The 22,273-nt window shown below is 42.1% G+C and overlaps 2 protein-coding genes across 3 annotated transcripts; both read left to right on the plus strand.

Moving 5' to 3' along the window:
• The first annotated feature begins 6,950 nt into the window (after window positions 1-6,950).
• On the plus strand, window positions 6,951-10,203 carry tph1a (tryptophan hydroxylase 1 (tryptophan 5-monooxygenase) a). Its single transcript, XM_071203538.1, has 9 exons — window positions 6,951-7,071; window positions 7,167-7,267; window positions 7,365-7,432; window positions 7,522-7,718; window positions 7,835-7,970; window positions 8,060-8,186; window positions 8,289-8,382; window positions 8,579-8,714; window positions 8,832-10,203. Exons 1-9 carry the CDS (start codon window positions 7,035-7,037, stop codon window positions 9,004-9,006), a joined length of 1,071 nt encoding a protein of 356 aa, XP_071059639.1. The 5' UTR covers window positions 6,951-7,034; the 3' UTR covers window positions 9,007-10,203.
• Window positions 10,204-10,653: 450 nt separating this feature from the next.
• On the plus strand, window positions 10,654-22,213 carry sergef (secretion regulating guanine nucleotide exchange factor). 2 transcript variants are annotated; one of them, XR_004552268.2, is made up of 12 exons: window positions 10,654-10,716; window positions 10,977-11,115; window positions 11,647-11,799; window positions 12,961-13,055; window positions 13,221-13,281; window positions 13,362-13,475; window positions 13,561-13,623; window positions 14,207-14,365; window positions 14,467-14,627; window positions 18,541-18,577; window positions 20,658-20,754; window positions 21,182-21,266. XR_004552268.2 is itself a non-coding variant. In XM_034084658.2 (11 exons), the coding sequence occupies exons 1-11, from the start codon at window positions 10,675-10,677 to the stop codon at window positions 21,388-21,390; spliced, it is 1,233 nt and encodes a 410-aa protein (XP_033940549.1). In that variant the 5' UTR covers window positions 10,654-10,674; the 3' UTR covers window positions 21,391-22,213. The 2 variants fall into 2 exon arrangements, 1 of the variants encoding a protein (XP_033940549.1); XM_034084658.2 differs by lacking the exon at window positions 20,658-20,754 and having other exon boundaries at window positions 21,182-22,213.
• Window positions 22,214-22,273: the final 60 nt, after the last annotated feature.

Consider the following 22,273-nt stretch of genomic DNA (forward strand, 5'->3'; position numbering starts at 1 on the left):
AAAGCTTTTTGGACGCGTCAGGATTGCTGCACACGCTGTACAAACAGGTTGTTTCACAAGCCACCAGGAGAGCTGATACAGCTTCTTATTGAGGATGACCTACAGGGCACACTCTCCGAGGTCTACAAGCTGCTCCAGCTCATGCTCACGATACCAGCCACCAGCACATCAGCAGAGCGCTCCTTTTCCTGTCTAAAAAGGATCAAAACGTATCTGAGGAACACATGTGGACAGGACAGACTTGTCAACCTAGCCACAATATCCATTGACTCTGTTGTTGTGGAGGACCTAAAGGCCGCTGGGAAGTTCTATGACATTGTTATTGACCACTTCGCTACCATGAACGACAGGAGAATGGCCTTCCTCTTCAAATAGGGTGAGTGAAATGCACACCCCTTTCTCTCTGTGCATACCTGTTGCCTGAACTGCCCGTGTAGCTATGTGTGCAATTTCTGATGTGGTTCTGTTGGTTATTGTGCATTGCTTGCCTGGATTTAGCTGCAGGTGTTCCGTCTGAAGTAGTTGTTTTATTGCAGTTGTTTAATTAGCACAGGGTGCTGCTATCCGAAAATCAGCCCCGCAGATAGCATGCCATATAGGGCCCGACCAGCTGAATAGATGAGATTGTTTATATTTTTGTGTTACTTTTGGACTACGGACTGAACTAATTACAGAGACGAGGACTGTTGCTGCACTTGCCGTGTGTGTTAGTGTAACAGATGTAATAATAATAATAATAACTGAGATTTCTATAGTCGCTTTACAGGGTAAATATGCAGTGGGGTTTATTTAATTTAATCTTGTATAATCACACACATTCTGTGTTTTATATTATTTCATTCTGTGTTCTTCATTTTATTGAATGTTAAATACCTGGCAAGGTCGGAGAGCTGTGCTCAGGAGTTTATTGTTGTGAGGAATTTCATTTCCTTTCTTTGTGATTTTACTTGTATATATTGTGTCCCTCACGTTTCCTCTTCCCTTTTTGTAAACGTTCCAATGAGAGGAGTCACTGAGGGAAATGTATGTAAAACTGATCATTTGATCTGTTATCAGATTCAGACATTAAACAGAGATCGTCTCAACTCGGCGGGTCTCGCCCATTATCAACACAACGCATACTGATACTTTGATGTGAACGTAAAACTTTAAAGGTCTCCTGATTTAGTTTGTGAATGAATGCTTCTTATTTATTAATTACCGAATCTGCACTGCGCATTGAGCGGCTGGTATTGCATTGGTGGGGGGAGGTTGGCATACATTAATAAGAAAATGCTTAAATTAATAAGGAGAGAGTTTCAGTTGGAGTGCGTGCGGACCTGTTGCTTAGATAACAGGCGTGTACAAGTCCTGCATCTGTATGATACACATGTGTGTAAAATGTTACCGGGCGCTGTAATCACTCATCTGGTTACGTTATTGACCACCCCCCCGACCCAAAAACATTGTCTTCCCCTACATTTTTCCCCACCCCACGCTACTGAGAAAGACAGGGACCAGCTGAATGTTGCTACCAACATCAAAAGCAGCAGCAGAACCTGAAGGTGTAACGGCAGAATCACCCACCACAGCTGCTTGGAGCTCTAGCTGACGCATCCGGACAGCAGTGTCTGCCTCCAACTTCCTGATCTCCAGCTCATGCTTCCTGATCTCCAGCTCCTGCTTCCTGATCTCCAGCTCCCTCCTGAGCTGAAACTCTCGCTCACACTCACGCTCCTCCCTCTCACACTGGAGACGAGCCATACGCACTTTTACCCTGGCATCTAATTTAGACCCCATAGCAACGGCTACTTACAAATATTATTATTTATTTATTTACAAACTTCCCCAGATCCTGCCTACCAAACTTTACCTAACTATCTTCTGGAGCGTGCCGGGCTCGAGGCGACTTTAAAGGCAAACATCAGCGGCCAAAACCCTGAATCGCCTGCCCCCAACAGGGAATAAATCCCCACCCAGGATTACCCCGAAAATAAAAAAGGCAAAATAAAAAATGAGTGCCTGAAGGAAGGACTGATTCAGTCCAGCTAGACACTCCCCTGTCTAAACTGAGGAAGCTGTTCAACAGGAAGACACTTCACAGCCAACCCTACACCTATATACACTACTGCTCACCACCACACACAATATCAACACTAACCAACAACCAAATACTCACTCTTTGTCTCAAAGATTGGACGAGCCCCCATGTTACGTTCCCTGGTAGATCTAGGGGTACCAAGGGAAGTAGCGACACATAAGATAGCTGGACGAGAGAAAAAGGAGAGGAAACTCAATGCTGAAGGAGTTTAAGTGAGGTTTTAATAATAACATAAGTAAGGCGGCTCACCAGCCAAATTACAACACAAGTTTACAATAGACAGCACACCACTAGGCTGGGTCTCACACAGAGACACGCTGCACACATGCAGCCAGACGAGAAGGAGAGGAAGAAGGGGCCTCACTGCCGTCCTCCTCCGGTCCTATATGGAAGTCCTGATTGTCGATTAGGATCACCTGGGGAGAGGCTGCACCTGGGGACAATCAGAGGGAGAGAGAGGAAAACACACACACTAGAGATGTTAAGATTCACCGATTCGCATCGGTGCACCGGCATAAACGTTCAAGATGCGAGTGCACCGGTTGAAAGAGTGCACATCGGCTACAGTTTGGGTTGAACCGGGTTGAACTCGCGATGCATCGATTGCGTAGCGTCTTTGCATCGGTAAAAAACCGATTCATTCATATAAAATCCCCTCATCTTGTCAACGCTCAGCAGAGACGATCTTTGATATTTGCTTCGCCACTACGGAGGCCGAGAGTCTCAGTTATTAACACACACGGAAGTTGAGGAGAAAGAGAAACACAGCGCACCGAAAAATACCTACAAATCAAACGTTTGGCAACACTTCGGATTGTTCAAGAAAGACGGTGTAATAGTCCTTTATGCTATATAGTTGACCGCAGGTCATGGAGAGTAATAGGGTATCCGTAGACCTTTGTATGAGGTATCTTTATTACTCAACAGGTCTACAGCCATGATACATAGATCCGTCCGTATGCGGGCTTGCATACACACAGTATCACTCCGCAGCCGCACCCCATCAGTAACGTCCTGATGGTATATGTGCGCGGCACTATATACTACAGACGGTCAACTTGAAAAATCGCTCGCAAATTGTTAACAATGCCGAGCCGCTTTAAAGTACACACGTAGTACGAGGAACTTAACGACGCACATAAAGAGGCGACATGGGGTCTGCGGCTGAAAAGAGAAACCTGAAAGTTAGACTATGAGTTAAATCACTCAGTGAGGTGTTCTGTCAGAGAGAGTGGTGTTTAGTTTACAGCAGCCTGTGACGGCCAATAATAATTTAAATGTCTTCCTTACTGTAAGCAGTTATGAAATACCTGTTTGTGAAAGAGGTTATTTGTATTCTTTATTGTTATAGAACCCACTGCTTTCTGCTCACATGGTTAGCCTATGAATGAGTGTTAAGCACATCAGTCAGCAGCTGTATGGGCATGGCACTATGGTAGCTGTTATTTGCACATTGTTAATCATGAGCAATGCATCCCTACATTGTTTAACTGTGAGGTGTTATACAATTGTACTGTACTCTGGAGAGCTTTTAAAGCTAAAAAAATAAACGGCATGATGGGATGTGCAGTACCAAATATGTAAAGCACTTTTTTGTTAATGTATGATTTGCTGCATATAAGGAATAAAACAAATCCTCTGTCGTACCATATTGAAGTATCATTATTTTTGCATAGTGTTGAATCGCATAATGTTGAATCAAATCGTATCGAACTGTATCGCAACAGGGGTGAATCGTATCGTATCGCATCGCCTGGTGTTTCAAATGTATCGTTAATGTATCGTATCGTGGCAACGTATCGAGATGCGCATCGCATCGGCCTCAGTGATGGAGATGCACATCCCTAACACACACACAACCAAACACACACTACGGCACGTAACACTTGTGCACAGTGTGCGAACTATACCACGGTCTCCGGGATTTTTTTTTTTTTTTGCGGGGGGGGGGGAATACTGATCCGTGCATTAACAGCAACAGCACAGACATAGGCCTATTATAAAGAGAAAAGGTCTACATTTACATGAAACGTCCCGATGGATCATGTTCATGTCAACAGATTTCCCGAGCACGTATGGGCTACGCAAACTTCAATCAACTTGATAATAAATAATCCACGGACCACCAATGTAACGTTTGACTGTTTAATTAAATCAACTTAAAATGACTCAAAAACAGGCTACATTGTTTCACATGGGCTATAGCCTATTATGGCTGTAGCCTACATAGAGCCGAACACACGCGATAAGAGCAGCCAGCGGCACCAACCATGAACAATATTAATATTAATAATACAGCTATAGCACAACACAACCCTCTCACTGCTTGGAGAGACGCGACGCCACACACACTACACAACGGCTCGTCTTCTTGTGTCTCTTCAGCCCCCAAGTTAACGTTAGCTGTCAAGTTAGCACTAGCACTGACGTTAGCTCCCTCCTCTCTCGGTTCTGTTGTAGCAGCAGTCACAACGTACGATGTGCTACCACCAGCTACATTCGGTTGGTCTTCTTGATCAGGTTGTTTGGCCGTCTTTTTAAAGAAATTGCCCAAGGTAAGTTGTTTTTTTCTTTTCAACATGTCAGCAGCAGCAACAATGCCTGGTAAACATGCAGTGCTAACTAAACGAGCTTGTGAGTGAGTGGGTAGTGGGTGGAGCTGCGGGCAGCGTGCAAGCAGGCGACACTTTTTTCATGAATCATAAACTCTAAATATAATTTTATTTCACTTATTTTACACCTTTGAAAGAAAAAAAACATGCCCACATTTATTTGGTCATCATATCAGTATTTTAGAGAGCTCCCCCCAAATTTCCAATAGAGTCTGTCTGCAGACCACAGCAAGGAGGCGTTTCCTATAGGGGCGTTTCCTATAGGGCGTTTCCTATAGGGGCGTTTCCTATAGTGAACGACGGGAGCCGGCTCTCGCCCGCGAACGAGACGTTTTTTGTTCTGTTTTTGCGGAGGGATCTAGATCGGCATGAAGGCACATTATGCAATGTGCAATGTGTACATTATCCCGCTTATTACACATGGCCACATTCTCAACAAAGTAACGACATGACTCCCAATAATAATTGAAATGCTTTTATGGATTTAGAAAAAGATTTTATTGATTTAAAAAATAGTTTTTTGTATTGATTTAAATTGACATGCATCCGCTAAGAAAAGTAGTCCGTTGTTACTGTTTGAACTAACGTAACAACGGCAGTAACTGCTTCTATAGTGTTTTTGAGGAGCTTTTTGATTACAGATTTGAAAACATCGTTGCTTGCTTTAAAAGTAGCACAATTCATTATGTCAAACCTTGAAAGATATCCCTGCCCTAATGCAAAAAGTAACTGGCAACTATGTCGCCGTAGCTATGATGTCTATGTCTGGACCGCTGCGTAAAAAGGAGGGTTTCTGACCCATTACTTCTCTTCCTACTTTTTGTCCCCCTCTTCTCCCCGCTGCAGCCTAGCAGTTGATCTCAAAGCACGCTCCCCTCTCCTGCAGGGAGAAAAACTATATTTATATACTTTATATAGGTTGATACAGTAGCCCCTTTTTTTAAATAGTTTTTATAGGTGTTGCTATCTGTTTTGTGTAGCGTGGTTCTACAAGCAAGTCAATGCATTAATTGGGTGGTATCAGAGAGTTACACGGGTCTGTAAATGCAATGAAAACAATTGGCCACAGCAAATAATTTATATTAAACATGTAATTTTTACTTTTGAATACTTTAGTACAAAGGATGTCTTGAATAATTTAAGTGATATATGTGTACACATATACATAATTAGTCAAAACAGGGCTACATTTGATTGAATTAAAAGGTATAATATGTGGTAAACTGAAGAGCCCTTTGGGAGCCGAAAGAGCCGGCTCTTCTTGGTGAGCCAAATGATCCGGCTCAGCAAGAAGAGCCGGAATTCCCATCACTAGAACAATGACTTCTTCTGCGAGGATTTATAAAAGCAGCTGGATAAAAAAAGTTAGGAAACGCCCCTATAGGAAACGCCCCTATAGGAAACGCCTCCTTGCTGCGGTCTGCAGACAGACCCATCTCCAAATTTCACAAACCATGTTCCCAGGGGAGCTCATGTCACCACTAGGGGAGCTATAGCTCCCCCTGCTCCCCTCCAGTTCGCACCCTGCTTGTGCAGCAGTTCTCTGTAGGGATCCCTACTTAATACAGGCTACCTGTTGTGGGTGTTGCATGTCCTTTAAGATGTTCATATTTTATGTTTTGGCTGGCTATAGATGCTCTTAACTAATTTGAAGTTATGGATTCATGTATTCTGTGTTATAATTATTTCACATTGCAATTAAGTAAGGTAAAAACCAAATAAGGCAACAGTGTACTTCTCTTTAATTGTACTGATGAAGGGTTAACAAAACTATGCAGCAGGGGAGAATGTTACATTTTGTCCATATACATTTGTGGGTGTACATATGCACAAAAAAGAACTGTTAATTATCAGATGACCAATTTTGGTTGTTAAATGAGGATGATCTCTTGCGGGTACTCAAATGGAAATCTAAGTATTTAATTATTTTTTTTCAGATAAACAAATCCACCTTCACAAAAATTGAAGAAAACACTGAAAATAAGAATACATCAGAGAAAGGGAGAGCTACAATCATCTTTTCCCTCAAGAATGAAGTGGGAGGACTAGTAAAGGCGCTCAAACTCTTCCAGGTGTGGACAAAGTTGTTTCCAGTTCCTTCCTGTGAATTTAAGAATGTATACATTTATTTGGTGTACAGTGTAATATACGGTATATGTAGATAACTCGAAAATGATTGTCCATGTTTCTTGCAGGAAAACCATGTCAACCTTGTACACATAGAGTCCAGAAAATCCAAAAGACGCAACTCTGAGTTTGAAATCTTTGTAGACTGCGACAGCGACCACGAACAACTGAATGAAATAATCCAGCTGCTTAGTAGCCATGTGAACGTGTTTGATATGGATCCTCCAGATAATTCCTGTATAGAAGAGGAAGGTAAATGAAATCCCAAATATACTGTACTACAAATATGTTACATTAGGCTGTACTATCTGCAAAATGATACATTTTTATTCTCCCTCTTTTTTCAGATATGTCTAACGTACCTTGGTTTCCAAAGAAGATTTCGGATTTGGACAAGTGTGCAAACCGTGTCCTGATGTACGGTTCTGAGTTGGATGCGGATCATCCGGTATGTCAGCACAATTCAGATAACTGGTTCAATTTAAAAAATGCAAACTTCTTACATTTGCAGCATTCTCTTATCCATCTATGTCTCTCCGCAACAGGGTTTTAAGGACAATGTTTACCGGAAAAGGCGAAAGTACTTTGCTGATCTCGCCATGGCCTACAAACAGTGAGTATATCTTGTATATCCTAATGGTTATTGTGAACATCTGTGAAGTTCTTACTTGATACTCATAGAATTATTCTCTATTGTGGCAGTGGGGATCCCATTCCTCGGATTGAGTTCACAGAGGAAGAAGTGAAGACGTGGGGAGTTGTGTACAGGGAGCTCAACAAGTTGTACCCCACCCATGCCTGCCGGGAATACCTGAAGAACCTGCCACTGTTGTCCAAATACTGTGAATTTAGAGAGGACAACATTCCTCAACTGGAAGATGTGTCACGCTTCCTCAAGGGTACGTTTTTTAAGTGTTGCTTAAAATAATTTAAAATGTAATTTGTATCAATCAATCAATCCACTAATCGTCGCAGCTCAAATGTAGTCACTCACTCGTCTGTGTCATCTTCTCAGAGCGCACTGGATTCACCATCAGGCCTGTGGCTGGTTATCTGTCCCCTCGTGACTTCCTCGCTGGTTTGGCCTTCCGCGTTTTCCACTGTACCCAGTATGTGCGGCACAGCTCTGACCCCTTATACACCCCAGAGCCGTGAGTAACATACAGTACTATATTCTAAAATAAGGGATGTCAATGTTTATAAAAGCCTTTGGTCCTAATAGTTTGTCTTAATGTTTAAGGGACACATGCCATGAGCTGCTGGGTCACGTCCCGCTGCTGGCAGAGCCCAGCTTCGCCCAGTTCTCTCAGGAGATCGGTCTCGCTTCCCTCGGGGCCTCAGATGACTCCGTTCAGAAGCTGGCCACAGTGAGTGACACTGGTCAATTCAAATTCAATTTCCTATTCACAAATGTATAATCTAATATAATTGTCATATCTGTTTCTGTTTTCTCCACTCTTATGTTACAGTGCTATTTCTTTACGGTGGAGTTTGGCCTATGCAAACAAGAAGGGCAGCTGCGAGCATATGGAGCAGGACTGCTGTCATCTATCAGTGAGCTGAAGCTAGAGTTGTGTTTCGGCAATAATCTAACAATACGATATCGTGATAAAGGGGTTATAATATTTTATATTTTCGTATTTTGCGTAACTGCGTGATATATTCTTGTTGTAAAAATTATAAAATGAAATACACACAACCGTTGAGAAACAATGGAAATGGTACAATGGTTGCAATACCAACACTGTTTTTCTTTTACAGCATGCACTTTCAGGCAAGGCAAGGATAATGCCTTTTGACCCCAAAGTTACATCCAAACAAGAATGCATCATCACAACATTTCAGGATGTGTACTTTGTGTCAGACAGCTTTGAGGAGGCCAAAGTCAAGATGAGGTGAGCTTGGTTTCTCAGTAAGATATACAGTACATAATGATGTATCTTACACGGATAGATGTACATTATAAAATATCTCCCTCATATCTTTACATGGATGATGTTTGTTTTTTTTAGGGAGTTTGCCAAGACCATCAAGCGTCCCTTCACAGTCCGATACAACCCTTACACCCAGAGTGTGGATGTGCTGAAGGACACTCCCAGCATCAACAGCGTGGTGGAGGAGCTTCGACACGAGCTTGACATCGTCGGTGATGCCCTCAGCCGGCTGAACAAGCAGCTGGGAGTCTGACTGCACATATTTTAAAGTGTATGACCTACAGTCCATCAACGCTCACCGTGTCCCCGCCCCAAGCACTGCTGTAGAGATACTTCTGTGGTATCGACTTTCCTCAGTACAATGAATGTGCACTGCTTTTGGCAATACGCTCTGCTGTCCTCACTGCATGGTATATGGCTTATACAATTTACAGACACACATTAGGTATGTTTGGCTGCTGAAATCAGTAAATTGCACAAACCCAAAGATCTGCTTAACCTGAGAAATTGTTTTGCTTCGGTTTTAAATAGCTCAACAACTGCTTCTGTATTGCAAACAGGCAACACAACCTTTTAAAACATCCCCAGCTGTGATAAATGCAGGTCAGTCAGACAACTCATGTGTTTCTTTAACATGTTTATTAGAAGCAGCATAGTTGAGTTTGGCGTCTAGGCTCGGGTATCACTCCACAGATATTCATAGCATGATGAGTGATGATTAAATAACTAACCCCCAGAGCCTACAGGTGGAAGCTGGAGTGGTGGGGCAGGCAAGCAGCAGCGAGCAATGCATAGAAAGATATCTGGCAGGTTAAATAGAGCGGCATATTAAGGAGACTCTGTTTGGTTGGTTGTAGAGTGGCAAGGGGCGTTATGTATGAATGCAGCATAAGTGCTCGAGTTGACTGCCTGAACTCCCCATATGTGGTTTCCTCATCCAATTGTTAACTCTGCTGTTGTATAATATCATGTGAATTTTGTTGTACTTCTTTCACATTTAACATTTCATCTTCCTCACTTCAGTGATTTGAATAACATGTACCATGTTTGTATTCTTTTGAAGTGTCTATCATGTTTCCATTTGTCTGCTGTTGAGGGAAATTATAAAATGTACCTGGTGTTATAAGAATGTTTTCTTGATCGATTACGACAGACTTGTCCCTTGTTCCAAAACCTATTTAATTATACAGTGATGATTTGAAATACCTCCTCTTAAAGTGATTATATTGTAGTACTCCTGAAATCAAAACATTATTTTTGTACTGTAAAGAAATATAGACATTATAAGTGGGATATGTATTGAGACAAATAAATAAATTATATGTGCATCGTGTCTTCAGCGTGTGAAATGGTTTGTTACCTTTTGACTTGGTACTTTTCAATGTCCTCATATTGGTGGTTATGTTATGGATAATGATGGCTGATGATCATCATTGAGATGCAGAATCGCAGTGAGGACCCTGATAGTGATGACAATAGTTCAGGTTATAGTTTGTGTAATCTTAATTAAATGTTGAAAAAACCCATTGTCGCAAGGGTCTTCTATTCAAAGGGGAGTTTCTATTCAAAATAAAAAAATAAGATTGGTGATCTATGTCCAGGTTTCCAGGTAATACTTTAGTCTCACTGTTGAAAAATGCTGATAAAATAAGTATTTTTAAAAAGAAAACCATGCAAGTTAAAGCAACATGAGAGATAAGACATACAATTAAGCAAGTTAAAATGTAGGTGCAACATTCATTCAATTTTAGCCATAAATATGTATTTTATTATCTGTTCTCTTTTGATATGTTAAACGTCATTGTAAGATATAAATTGTCTTTATTATTTACTATGAAATGAGAAGGGGAAAAAATGAGAAACCTCTATCTGCAGCTGTTCACGACAGTGTCGCAAATCGTGCAGTATACGGTATTTCTCCATGGAAACGAGTTCGAGTACCGAGTTTTGTTTACACTCTTGGGTAAGTCATTTAACTTCACCGTTAAAGGTTTGTTTGATTCAACGTATATTTGATGTATCTAAAATACTCACCAACGACACAGTGACACTAAATTGTGGGACTTTAACGTAGCACTTTTGCTAACGTTAGGTAAACAGTTAGCAAACTAGCTCTAACGTACAAGAGTAGTGACAAGGAATAGCCGTTAAGATTCCGTTAACGTTAAGGCAGGAGTATTATTGGTCATATTGACACGGTTATCATAATGTGGTGTCGGGCAGGGAGCCAACAGCTACGGCCAGCTGGGACAGGGACATGTGGACGACCAGCCGGAGCCCCGGTTCTCCGACATCACTGCTCTACAACACAAGGCAGTACGGACTCTCACCGGCGGCGGGGGACACTCCGTGGTTATCACCGGTATTTGATCGTTTGCTCCTCAACTGTGCTGTTACTTACTTGCAAGACTGAAACATGTGTTGTGTTGAGCAGAGGTGGAAGAAGTACTCAGATCTGGTTCTTAAGTAAAACTATAACTGCCAGTGTAGGAATACTCTGTTACAAGTACAATTCCTACAATCAAAATGTTACTCAAGTAAAAGTAGAAAAGTATTTGCTTCAAATACACTTAAAGTACCGAGCAAACTGACTGAAACTGCCCTACTGAGATCATGTTAGGCCATGAAATGACATTAAGTGTGATATAATATCAGTGATATACTGTAGGTATTTGTAGCCAAGGTTAATTTCCAACACCTGTTCACAGGAGGCTTTAAAAAAACAAAGAAATAGTACAGGGAGGTCTAGAGAGGGTAATGTTGTTTCTCTTTCAGACATGAAAACATTACATTTGTGCTTCATTTTCAGATCAGTTGGTAGAGATTCCCATAGGTATGCTACTTTAACAGAGAAGAATATGCAATATATTCTGTGTGTTTTTGTGTTGAACAGAGAATGGAGAGGTGTTTGTGTGCGGACAGAATAACAGAGGCCAGCTGGGACTTGGCCACATTGCAGACATCACAGCTCTGCAAATCTGCCCCAGCTTGACTCAGAGGGTCTCAAAAGTAGCCTGTGGTTGGGAATTTACAATTTGTCTTACTGGTGAGAACTTTTTTTATTTAAGTATGTGTTGATCTCTTACTTGTGCCATAAGGGTAAGTACGGAAGAGGATTAGGGCCACAAAAAAATTATCTTATAATTCTGACTTTTTTCTCAGAATTCTGATTTTCTTTTCATGTGGCCCTAATCCCCTTCCGTAGGTAAGGGCCATATAAGTTTCATGAAAAAACATTAGGCATTACCCAAGTTAAACATCTAGATATCAGAGCAGCCTTATATGAGTGAGTCTCATGCTGAATTATATAAGAGGGGACCGAGAGAAATATAAAATAAATCTCATTTCTTTGATCATTTGCAATAGCATAATCAGTTGGTAAAATGAACGGTTGGATATTTACAATAATGCAATTAGGTGACAATTTGATATTAAAAAATGTAATGCAAGTAGGTTACAGTAGAGGGCAGTAAGGGGGAACAAGGTCAGGAACAGTTCTCACAGACCATAAAAAACTCATCATGCTGCATTCATTTCATAAGTAGGTTACTCTGATAACCAATATCTCACTGTAAACACCATTCATGTTAACATACAGGTTGAAATTATAATTAGGTCATTTTTTTACAAGGACATGCCTGAAAAAGCACAACATACAGACTTTCATGTCAGCTATTTCCACCTTTCAAGTTAATGCAACCCACATTTTAGGTTTGGAGGGTAATATATTCTGTGTATGTTTTTTTCAACCCTCACACAACAGACATTGCAACACATTGCAACCATGCAACTGTGTTTAGTTGTCTAAAAACACACACACACACACACACACACACACACACACACACACACACACACACACACACACACACACACACACACACACACACACACACACACACACACACACACACACACACACACACACACACACACACACACACACACACACACACGACTTAAATACAGCATGAGACTCACATTCCAAGTGATCAGGTTTGTCCTAAAAGCAGCAATAGCTGGAGGGCTCTCATGCACACTAGCTTCACCCCTCAGGCACCACTTCAGGGAGTTACCCAGAATCCATAGCAGGGTGAGGTTAAATATGGGTATGAAAGGCAAAACCTAAAACCACCCATCCAAAAATATTGAATATTTCTGTACTTTTTATTTATAAAGATATTCTTTATTTTGGTCAAACTGACAGATTCTGGTCGAGTGTTGGCATGTGGCTCCAATGCATTTGGACAACTAGGTGTTGGAAAAGCTGTATCACACTCTGCAGATCTACTGGTTGTTGAGGTGAGCATATGAGCAGTATATATTTTAAATATTTAAATCACAATATTACCACTTTTTTTGCCATACCTTTTATTTAATCAATCCTAAATTAGCTCAAATTGCTACAGACTTACTTAACCTTATGATCAGTTACTAAGCAGATGTTGCTGTGCTGTGTGCTTTCAGAGTCTGAAGGATCCAGTAGTGAGTGTAGCAGCAGGACTCAGACATTCATTAGCTGTTACAGGTAAGCTGGCACCAAAACATCATCAGTGTTTTTCATTAAGCAGTCAATCCACACATCCTAATGTTCTGTTCAACCCTCAGTCTCAGGCTGTGTATATCAGTGGGGAACTGGCCTCTGCAGTCACGCTAAGAGAGCACTCAGTCCCCGGCCTGTCCCCCCCCACCTCAGCTCTACGGTGCCCTCTCTGGTACCAGGTAAGTGGTCTACTGAATAGAAATAGTTGATGAAAGGAAAGTTTTTATGTATTTCAGTGATGATCGATAAATGTGTCTGTTGCAGGTCTGGATCAGAAGAATGTAAACATGGTAACTGCTGGCTTAGCGCACTGTGTGTGCCTCACAGGTATGACACCAGAAATGTAATTAGCCTATGTACAAACCTGTTATGGAGAATGACATTTATATTACCTGGGAAATTGCAGGAAGGAAGTTTGTACCCTCCCAACTTGCCGAAGATTGTTAACACAGACAAGAAACAAACTTTATTTAGCATGTCGAGGTATACAAATAAAGGCTTGATTTGCATTGTGATTTTGATTGTAGGCATTAGGCAGTTAGGCAATGAAGGCAGCAATACATTTTTTACCAAAGACAAAAGGAAACTGCACAGTTCAAGTTAAGTTTGAAAGGGTTCTCTGTAGCTCTTCCAGCAGGGAAAACGTTTGATTGATGCATTGGAAGTGTATAATTGTACTTTCTGGACAGAAGCAAGGCTATAATTTAAAAGCAGATATGTAAAGCATTTTGTGCTGTTCTTCCTCAGAGGGAGCATTCAGAGTTCCAGGTTCTACGAGCATGTTGTCCTCAACTTCATGGTCAGACATCATGTCTGTCTGTAATTAGTTGAACGGCAACACTCAATTACTGCCTTTCTGTGGCTGCTTCTGCTGAGGAAGAATGATATTTCTCCTGTCGTGTCTGTGCAGAAGACGGAGATTTGTTTCTGTGGGGAAGCAACAAGCATGGCCAGCTGACCTCCACCGAGCCCTTCCTGTCCTCTCCCACTCTGGTGAAGCGCTTCCTGCTGGGTGGAGAGAAAGTTGTCCTCGTGTGTAGCGGCTGGACACACATTGTTGCTCAAACAGGTTAAACACAATAACAGATATTATGTTTTCAATGTTCACAGGTTTTTATTGAGATTTAACGGACAGTTGCCATATCTGAACAATGTCCCTATTTATTTCAGAGAGCAGGAGAGTGTACACATGGGGCAGAGGAGATTATGGACAGCTGGGCAGACAAACCTGTCATCACGCAGAGCGGCAGATGACTGGTCCTTCAGCAGGAAGTGGGAACACTGTGGTGAGCCTCCCTGCAGAGGTTAAAGTCCTCTGTGGAGCAACACAGGTACAATTTATCACTATTTGTCACCTCTGATGCGGCTTTCACACCAGCGCTTTTCAGTTTCTAGCTCCGAGCGGGAGCTTTTCTGGTTCAGCTCCGGTTTCCCTTTTCAGCTCCCGCTCTGTGCACACCGCCCACTGGCGCCCCAGAGCTGCCCTTGCTGCGTCATGACGTCACCGTTTACATCGCTGATTTGCCCCCCAACGGCAGCCATTACGGCAGCTCACAACAACAACAACAACAACAACAACTGCGTCGGGTCGATGATCGTGTTGATTTTAATCACACGAAGCCAGAATAAATTGAATAACGACTTCTCCAACCTTATACTTTTCTCCAGAGTGCCGTGGTTAATTGTTTATTAATGTGTTTCTGCAGCATTTACCGACCGCTGCAGTGCAGCTCTTCCACAGGAGTTTATTCTCCCGTTAGCTCCCGGTTAGCTCACACTGCAGCAGCCGCTCTAAAGTATTCACTGTCCGACTCACACAAGCAGCTGATGCATATCCCCAGTCCCCTTAGCCTAAGTGAATGTGTGTCAGTCTGAATTGACACTGTTTGGTATCACAACGCTGTTATGAAAGTTTCTCTGGTATAAAACGGGTGATGTTAGCATAGCAACCGAAGCTAAACTGACTACTTGCATCCGATAGCTGCAATAATACAAAACGACACGTCTGCCTCTCTCCACAATGATCGATAACAGTGAACGGATGGTCAAAGTAAGGTACAAATAAACAGAATCACACGAAGCCTGGTTAGTGTTGCCTGACTTTATAAAGTGTGTTTATAGGCACTACTGCTTGTAGGCAGGCATAACAGTCGACCCATGGGAGGTGGGTTTAGTTTCCTGCACGCCTCGACGTAAGAGAGACGTAAGCGACGTCACCTCTTAGCTCCAAAGCTCTTGCCTCTGGACCGACAATTTTTTGGAGCTGGAAATGAAGCGGATTCCGGAGCTAAGAGCCGGCGCAGCTCCGGTGTGAACTGGAAAACCCAGCGCTTTTCAGGCTTTAGCTCCGAGCCGGAGCTGAAAAGGCGCTGGTGTGAAAGGGGCACAAGTCACCTTAAGGCATATGTACAACATACAGCGGTGTGACTTGAATACTTTAGTCGAGTTCTTACCCTTAAGAACTAATATTGCACTTAAGTATTTAAAGTTTCCGATGCTTTATATTTGGCAATATTATACTTTTTACTCATTTATGTGACAGCTTAAAATACTTTTCAGGTTAATAATGAAAAAAACAAGAGTGATCCTATAAAATAAAACCCACTGTTATAAAGCTAATTAAGCCCCCTAGTGGTATATCAAATGAGTAAAGTTACTTCTGTCTGTTACATCATTGAAATGCTGCTTGCATCAATAACAATAATAACCAAATATTGTAACATAAAAATGTGGGTATGAGTAGGCTTACGGTTATCTAAACATTTATCCCATACACGTATACTAGTTCTTTCAATGGAGGGCTCTAACTGGGAACATAGTCTTTTTTAAATGGTGGTATTTATACATTTACTTAAGAAATAAATATCTTAATAATTATTTCACCTGCATATGTTTATTCTTATTAGGTTTGAAGATATACTGGCCCTTTCTCATTTCTCGAACTCCCCTCCTCGACTCCCCTCCTCGACACTTAGTCCCGCCCACAGGAGATGCGAGCGGAGGAGCCGAGGAGGGGAACCGAGGAGAGAGGAGGGGAAGCAGCAGGCGGTTAGAGAAATGAGAACTCCTCTCCTCTTAGTGGTCATTTTAAAGAGACGTCCATTAATGATGACAGGAGGCACAGCAGCCCTCTGTCTGATGGACAGATGTGTTCATGACGACTTATATATTTACTTTGATTCATTCACAGTGCGGTATAATGAGACAATAATGGCTACAGATGCGGGGACACACACACGCGCACACACACGCGCACACACACACACACACACACATATGTATATTATATACAATTTCAGAATCAAGCAGAGCACTCTCATAATAACGTAACACTATCAGAGACTGGATATATCCCCCCCCTCTCTGGTCGCTACAATGTGGAAAATAAATTACGGGACAAAAGTTTTATTTACAAGTATTAAAAGTAAGCAGAGGACACCAAACCAACTGACACCTGTCTGTCCCCTGCATCTATGCACACACTGTACCACACACACCTACACCACAAACACGCATATCCAGCTCCTAAAACAGGCTACAGCCGTGGTGTATTTTATTGTGAAGCACTAAATGGTTTTAGAAAAATATTGACTCTTTGTTTGTAGATATCTACTAAACTAAAGCAAAAATAGTAGGCATGTTCTACTGAGTGATATATATTATACACACTGTTCTGCTTTCTGCACGGACCTCACAGCTGTTCTCACTGTAAACATCGCGTCGCGATGAAAGCAGTTAATAAAATAATATCCAGGGGATGCATGCAGAGCTGTCATTGGCTGAGATAAGTCCGGCCGTGCGTCACGAGTCTTTGAAACATCTCTGTTGCCGGAAATGCATCCACGAAGCAGCCGCGGAGGACCGTGGAGGACCCATCAGTGTATCCTCGGTTATAGCTCCTCCAGAGAGCCTCCTCGACGCTCGATCTTCGGTCCTCGAAGTGTATTTAGAGAAATGAGATGTCCTTCAACATGGCGCGCTGAAATTCATTTCCGGGTCACTACCGGAGGGTCGAGGAGTCGAGGAGGGGGATTTGATGAAATGAGAAAGGGCCACTGTATTGGATCCTATTGTTGTTGCCATCACACGTGTGGTGTATAAAATAAGTGATTCCGTCCAGCAGGGGGCAACAGAGACCCACCAACAAAGCTGAGGGTTGTTTTTAGTTGAAAAACAGTCTGACTGAATGGGAGCCAAGCCCACTGAGAAAAGCTTCTTAATGTTTTGCATCTCTACATCTATTGTGTAAAGCACACACACATATTTTCAGAGTACCACTTACATTTAGGGAAGGCGGAGATCTCTTCTCCCACGAGGGCAATTATATGAAAGCATCTTGGGATTGCAGCAGTTTAACTGAAGCCTAAATGGCAGCTATATTGTAGGAGATTGTTTCCTACTTCCTAAGTGGATATCAGGGAGCAGCTCTGGATCATTTCTCCAATGCACACATGATGCAGCAGCACAGGCGATGTTGAGGCGCAGTCACCTTGCGTGTAAAGCTAAAGGCAAGATGGATTAGCCGCTGGGATTATGAATCTTTCAGTCCAGCGTACAGTGTTGGTCCTCATAACACCGTCTATACACACCCACTGAGTCAATATTTATTCAACTTTCACATTTTAATGAAGCCTATGAACATTATTGGAGTTACAAATTAAAACCTGTCAGGGGTCCAGGACTCAATGGATTTGTTTTAATGTATGGCTTGCTACAGCTTTATGCTTGATCAAAGACATTGCTTCATCATAGCAGCTTTAAACTGCATTAGCAATGATATATACTCAATTCAGTGACCTTTTATTGCTAGTAACTACGTTATATCTATCTAAACTGGAATCTACAGAGCGCACTCTCAGGATCATCATTTAATAATGTGCTCTTAAGAAGGACTGGAATAAATGCCTTGAAGACCGTTGCATTACTTGTGCATTTTATTCTAGCTTTTATGAATGATCCAGGTTTTCTGTCATAGTTTCTACCCTGCTCTCTGAGAATGCTGTGTGGGGCTTTTATTTACAGAATCTTTTTTTACCCATGTAATTTGCGTTTCCATGCAGTTCTGAATACAAGTTGGAAGTCTACTTTTTTGTTTAAACATGGAATTTTATTTCAGTTTTGGATAACATTTGGTTACAAAGCATCTCAGTATCCATGGTGGTAAAGTATTTTGTGAATATAACAATTGTAACATTGTCTGCTTTTATCTCACATTTTATACAATTAAAATATTTTTCTCCACAGATTGCGTGTGGATCTGAACATAACCTTGCCATTTTAGGTGAGTGTTTCAAAAAGAAATATCCACACGATTTATTGGCGTTTCTTTCCCTTTTTCTTTTGTATGTTCTTTTCAAAATGTGCTCTATTTTCCTGTGTCATCTTGCTAGAAACAATATAAGAATAAACATGACAACTGTACTCGAAAAATAAATGAGGGCATCACTGTGAGGAAGTAAAGCAGAATTTTTTAAACATACAGTATTGTTTTCAGGATGTGCAAGTGCCTTACACAAGACACTCCACTTTTGTCCTTACATGACTCTGACTCCTACTAAATAAAAGAGTAGGGAATAATTATTTGCTCAAAGGCTGAGTAGGGAACTGTCTTCTTTACAGTTAGACATATGTGCAATATTAATCCTTCTGCTAATGCTGCGGAGGATTTCTGAGTTCAGCTCATTGCTCTGTGGCCTTTGCATCAGGAAGTAATTACAGCTTGGATAGATGGGTATCATTGACAGAGGCAATTACCCGCACAGGCCTGCAAAAGAGCTGAATTCCCTGCAAACATTTATAGGCATGTTTTTCCAGTTCCAGAGTGTTTGGAGAGCGATCTCCCTTTGTCTACATAAGAACATAACATAGACATCGCAGCTGCTCAAATCACTTAAATAATACTAAACAAACACAGATGTATATTGGGCTTCCTCTTCCAATTTAAAAATAGATTAAATTTGTTTGCGTGCTTTACAGGGTTGCCCAAAGTCTCCCGCTTTTCCATAGTCAGCGACAATCGCCAAAAATATTTTGGAAGTAAAATCTTTTTTCCATAAAATGTTAAACACTGACCCACTTTTTTACATCAGCCTGAGTATAAGTACTGCAGATGAACACAAAAACACAGGCACTGAGTTCCATTTAAGAGGAAACTCCTGACATCGTTGGTATTGCTGCAGTCAAAGCCACACTTGAAATATTTGGACCAATTAGAAGAGTTAATTGGAAATTCTTAATGCTGAGTGTCAGTCATTATGGCAGTTCTTACAAAGCATTGCTCTGTGCGTTCAAAAGTTCAGTGATGTGATGAGAAAGCAGAGCTCCTGTGAACCTCCTCTGTGCCGGGCTCTCCTCCTGTCTGGAGCGTGGCGGCAGGAGCAATGAAATGGCAAAAAAGGATTGGAAGCAGAGACCTGAGTGCTGCTATTTCTGGTCCTGATGTAGGTCAGGCAGAAAGGAACGGAGAGCATTGCATGCTGCTCATGATATCTGTTGCCTGCTCAGCCCTTGCCCATTTTCACCTGAGCAAGTGCTCCTCATGTATGAAATTCATCATCGTGGTCAGACGTGGGAGTAAGGCCACAGCTCATCCAATCTGAGGAAAGATTTGTTTGTTATGTGAACATTTTGAACTTAACATGAATGTTAGATCAGACCCTGTTCAAACTCATAAGTGTTGTATGATGTAATCCCTGCAGATATTGTTACGATGCTATCGCTAGTTCGGGGGTGAGATTTATTAATAGTTGAATATAAAACCAAAAGACAGGATTTGTTTACAAGGAAATGTCTTTTGGCTCTCGTGTCTTGTTTTTAATCCTTTTGTTGTGCCGAATATTGTGCAGCACTTGGTTGCCATGGAAACACCAATGTGTTTTCCTCCAGTCACTGAGTCCATGAATTAAGCACGGCACCAAAACAAGGCTTTTCCCCCAGTGAAGCAAACATATCAACACACTTTGCTCACGAGCTAATGGATGTTTACTGAGCAACCTTAATCAAAGATGGAGACATACGGAGTACACTTATAAATAGATGCAGTGGCTTCTGTTTGTTATGTACAAGCCATTACTGGTAGATTGTCACACTGACAGTAATTGCTGGCAAGATGTCAAGGAAAGCATTTGTCACATGGAGAATCCAAATCTTTGAAGCCCCTGAGAGACGAGCTAAAAAACGCAGAGAGACAAAGAAACGCCACGATGAAAGAAATGAGAAGAAGGCATGAAAGACACAACTGCAGGACAGGGAAAGCTTGAAGATGTGTTACCCTTGAGAAAGCAAGCTCGCTTCTGTTGCCATGGCAATGGAGCCTATTAGGTAACTGTGTTGCCATGGCACGTGTCTCCTCTGTGATGCAGACCTGACCACACCCACCAACAAGCTCACCAGCTGTGAAGAGCAGTGAGGCTTTGTGCTGGCTGAGTGTCAGTGTTGGGGACAAAAAGAGAAGTAGAAGTGTGTGTGTGTGTGTGTGTGTGTGTGTGTGTGTGTGTGTGTGTGTGTGTGTGTGTGTGTGTGTGTGTGTGTGTGTGTGTGTGTGTGTGTGTGTGTGTGTGTGTGTGTGTGTGTGTGTGTGTGTGTGTGTGTGTGTGTGTGTGTGTGTGTGTGTGTGTGTGTGTGTGTGTGTGTGTGTGTGTGTGTGTGTGTGTGTGTGTGTGTGTGTGTGTGTGTGTGTGTGTGTGTGTGTGTGTGTGTGTGTGTGTGTGTGTGTGTGTGTGTGTGTGTGTGTGTGTGTGTGTGCATGTGTGGGATATTGCATGCCTTCTGCTTTTTTGTACCCAGGCTTTTTTCTTCAGGCTTCTAATTTTAGGGTGCAGTTCTGCAGCCCTGTCCCCCTCTCCTCCTGTCAGCTCCACTGACCCATGACCCCTCTCCTTTTCAGGGGGGCGTCTCCTCTCCTGGGGCTGGAACGAACATGGGATGTGTGGCGACGGTTCCCAGAGCGACGTCTTTCAGCCGCAGCTCGTCTCTGGTGTCAGACCTCTTCTCATTGGCTGCGGAGCCGGACACTCTATGGCAGTGAGCCCTGTGACGACTGACTCGACTCAAAACTCTGCAACCACCTCAGAAACATCGGAGCAGGAACATTAATTTGGCATATAGCAGAGCAGGATGCCTTTGTGAAGCCAACAAATGATTAGCCTAAGAGCCTTAGAATTTACTTTGACTTTCACCTCCAAAAAGGCTACTTGAGAAGATCAGCCTTCAAACTGCAGTAGTCATAAATACTGTGGTGTGGCTGGACACCGGCTGAGTTATGTTACATGTGGACACACGCCATCATTTTAATGGACATGATTTGGCCTGATGGCTTTTCAGGACAGGGCCATGCCTAGGCTCCTGGTGCACCTGCATGTCTTCTCTCTAAAGGACGCCGTTATGGGTCATGTGAGGGATGGGCTAGACTGGTGCTCGAGCTCCATCTTCCAATGTCAGCGGTTTTATTGCTGTGATCTTGAAGGCACTCAATCTCTGCACTTCATACTGAAAATATCTTGTTCATCACATGATTTACCACTTCCTCATACAGTATATTTTTATTCGGCAACTTTCCATCACCTATTTATTAACTTGGCAGTCTGTGTCATACCTTGTGTGATGCACCACTTTCAAACTCTATACTTCAGAAATCCCTCTTGGGGGAAATGTGTCCGCTATATTTGACCCGAGCTACATATTTACGAGCTGTGGGCGCCCGCAGTGCAGGGACAAACTGTAGGTTGAAGCTGTGCAGTAGTAAAGGGCGATGGCTCATTGATGCAATTCATCTAAAGGTTTCTATTTTATCCTCGTGATGCAAATTAAACATGAAAAACATCTTTATCACTGAAGCTATGCATTAATGAAAGGTACATTAATATGCTTGTACCTGGATTAGTTTGAAAAAAATAAATCAGCACTCGTTGAAAAATGATCATTTCTGGGTTTTTTTTATTTATCACTATTTAATTTACAAGCCTGAACTGTATCGAAT

This window comes from Pseudochaenichthys georgianus, chromosome 6 (assembly GCF_902827115.2).
Source record: "Pseudochaenichthys georgianus chromosome 6, fPseGeo1.2, whole genome shotgun sequence".
NCBI lineage: Eukaryota > Metazoa > Chordata > Actinopteri > Perciformes > Channichthyidae > Pseudochaenichthys > Pseudochaenichthys georgianus.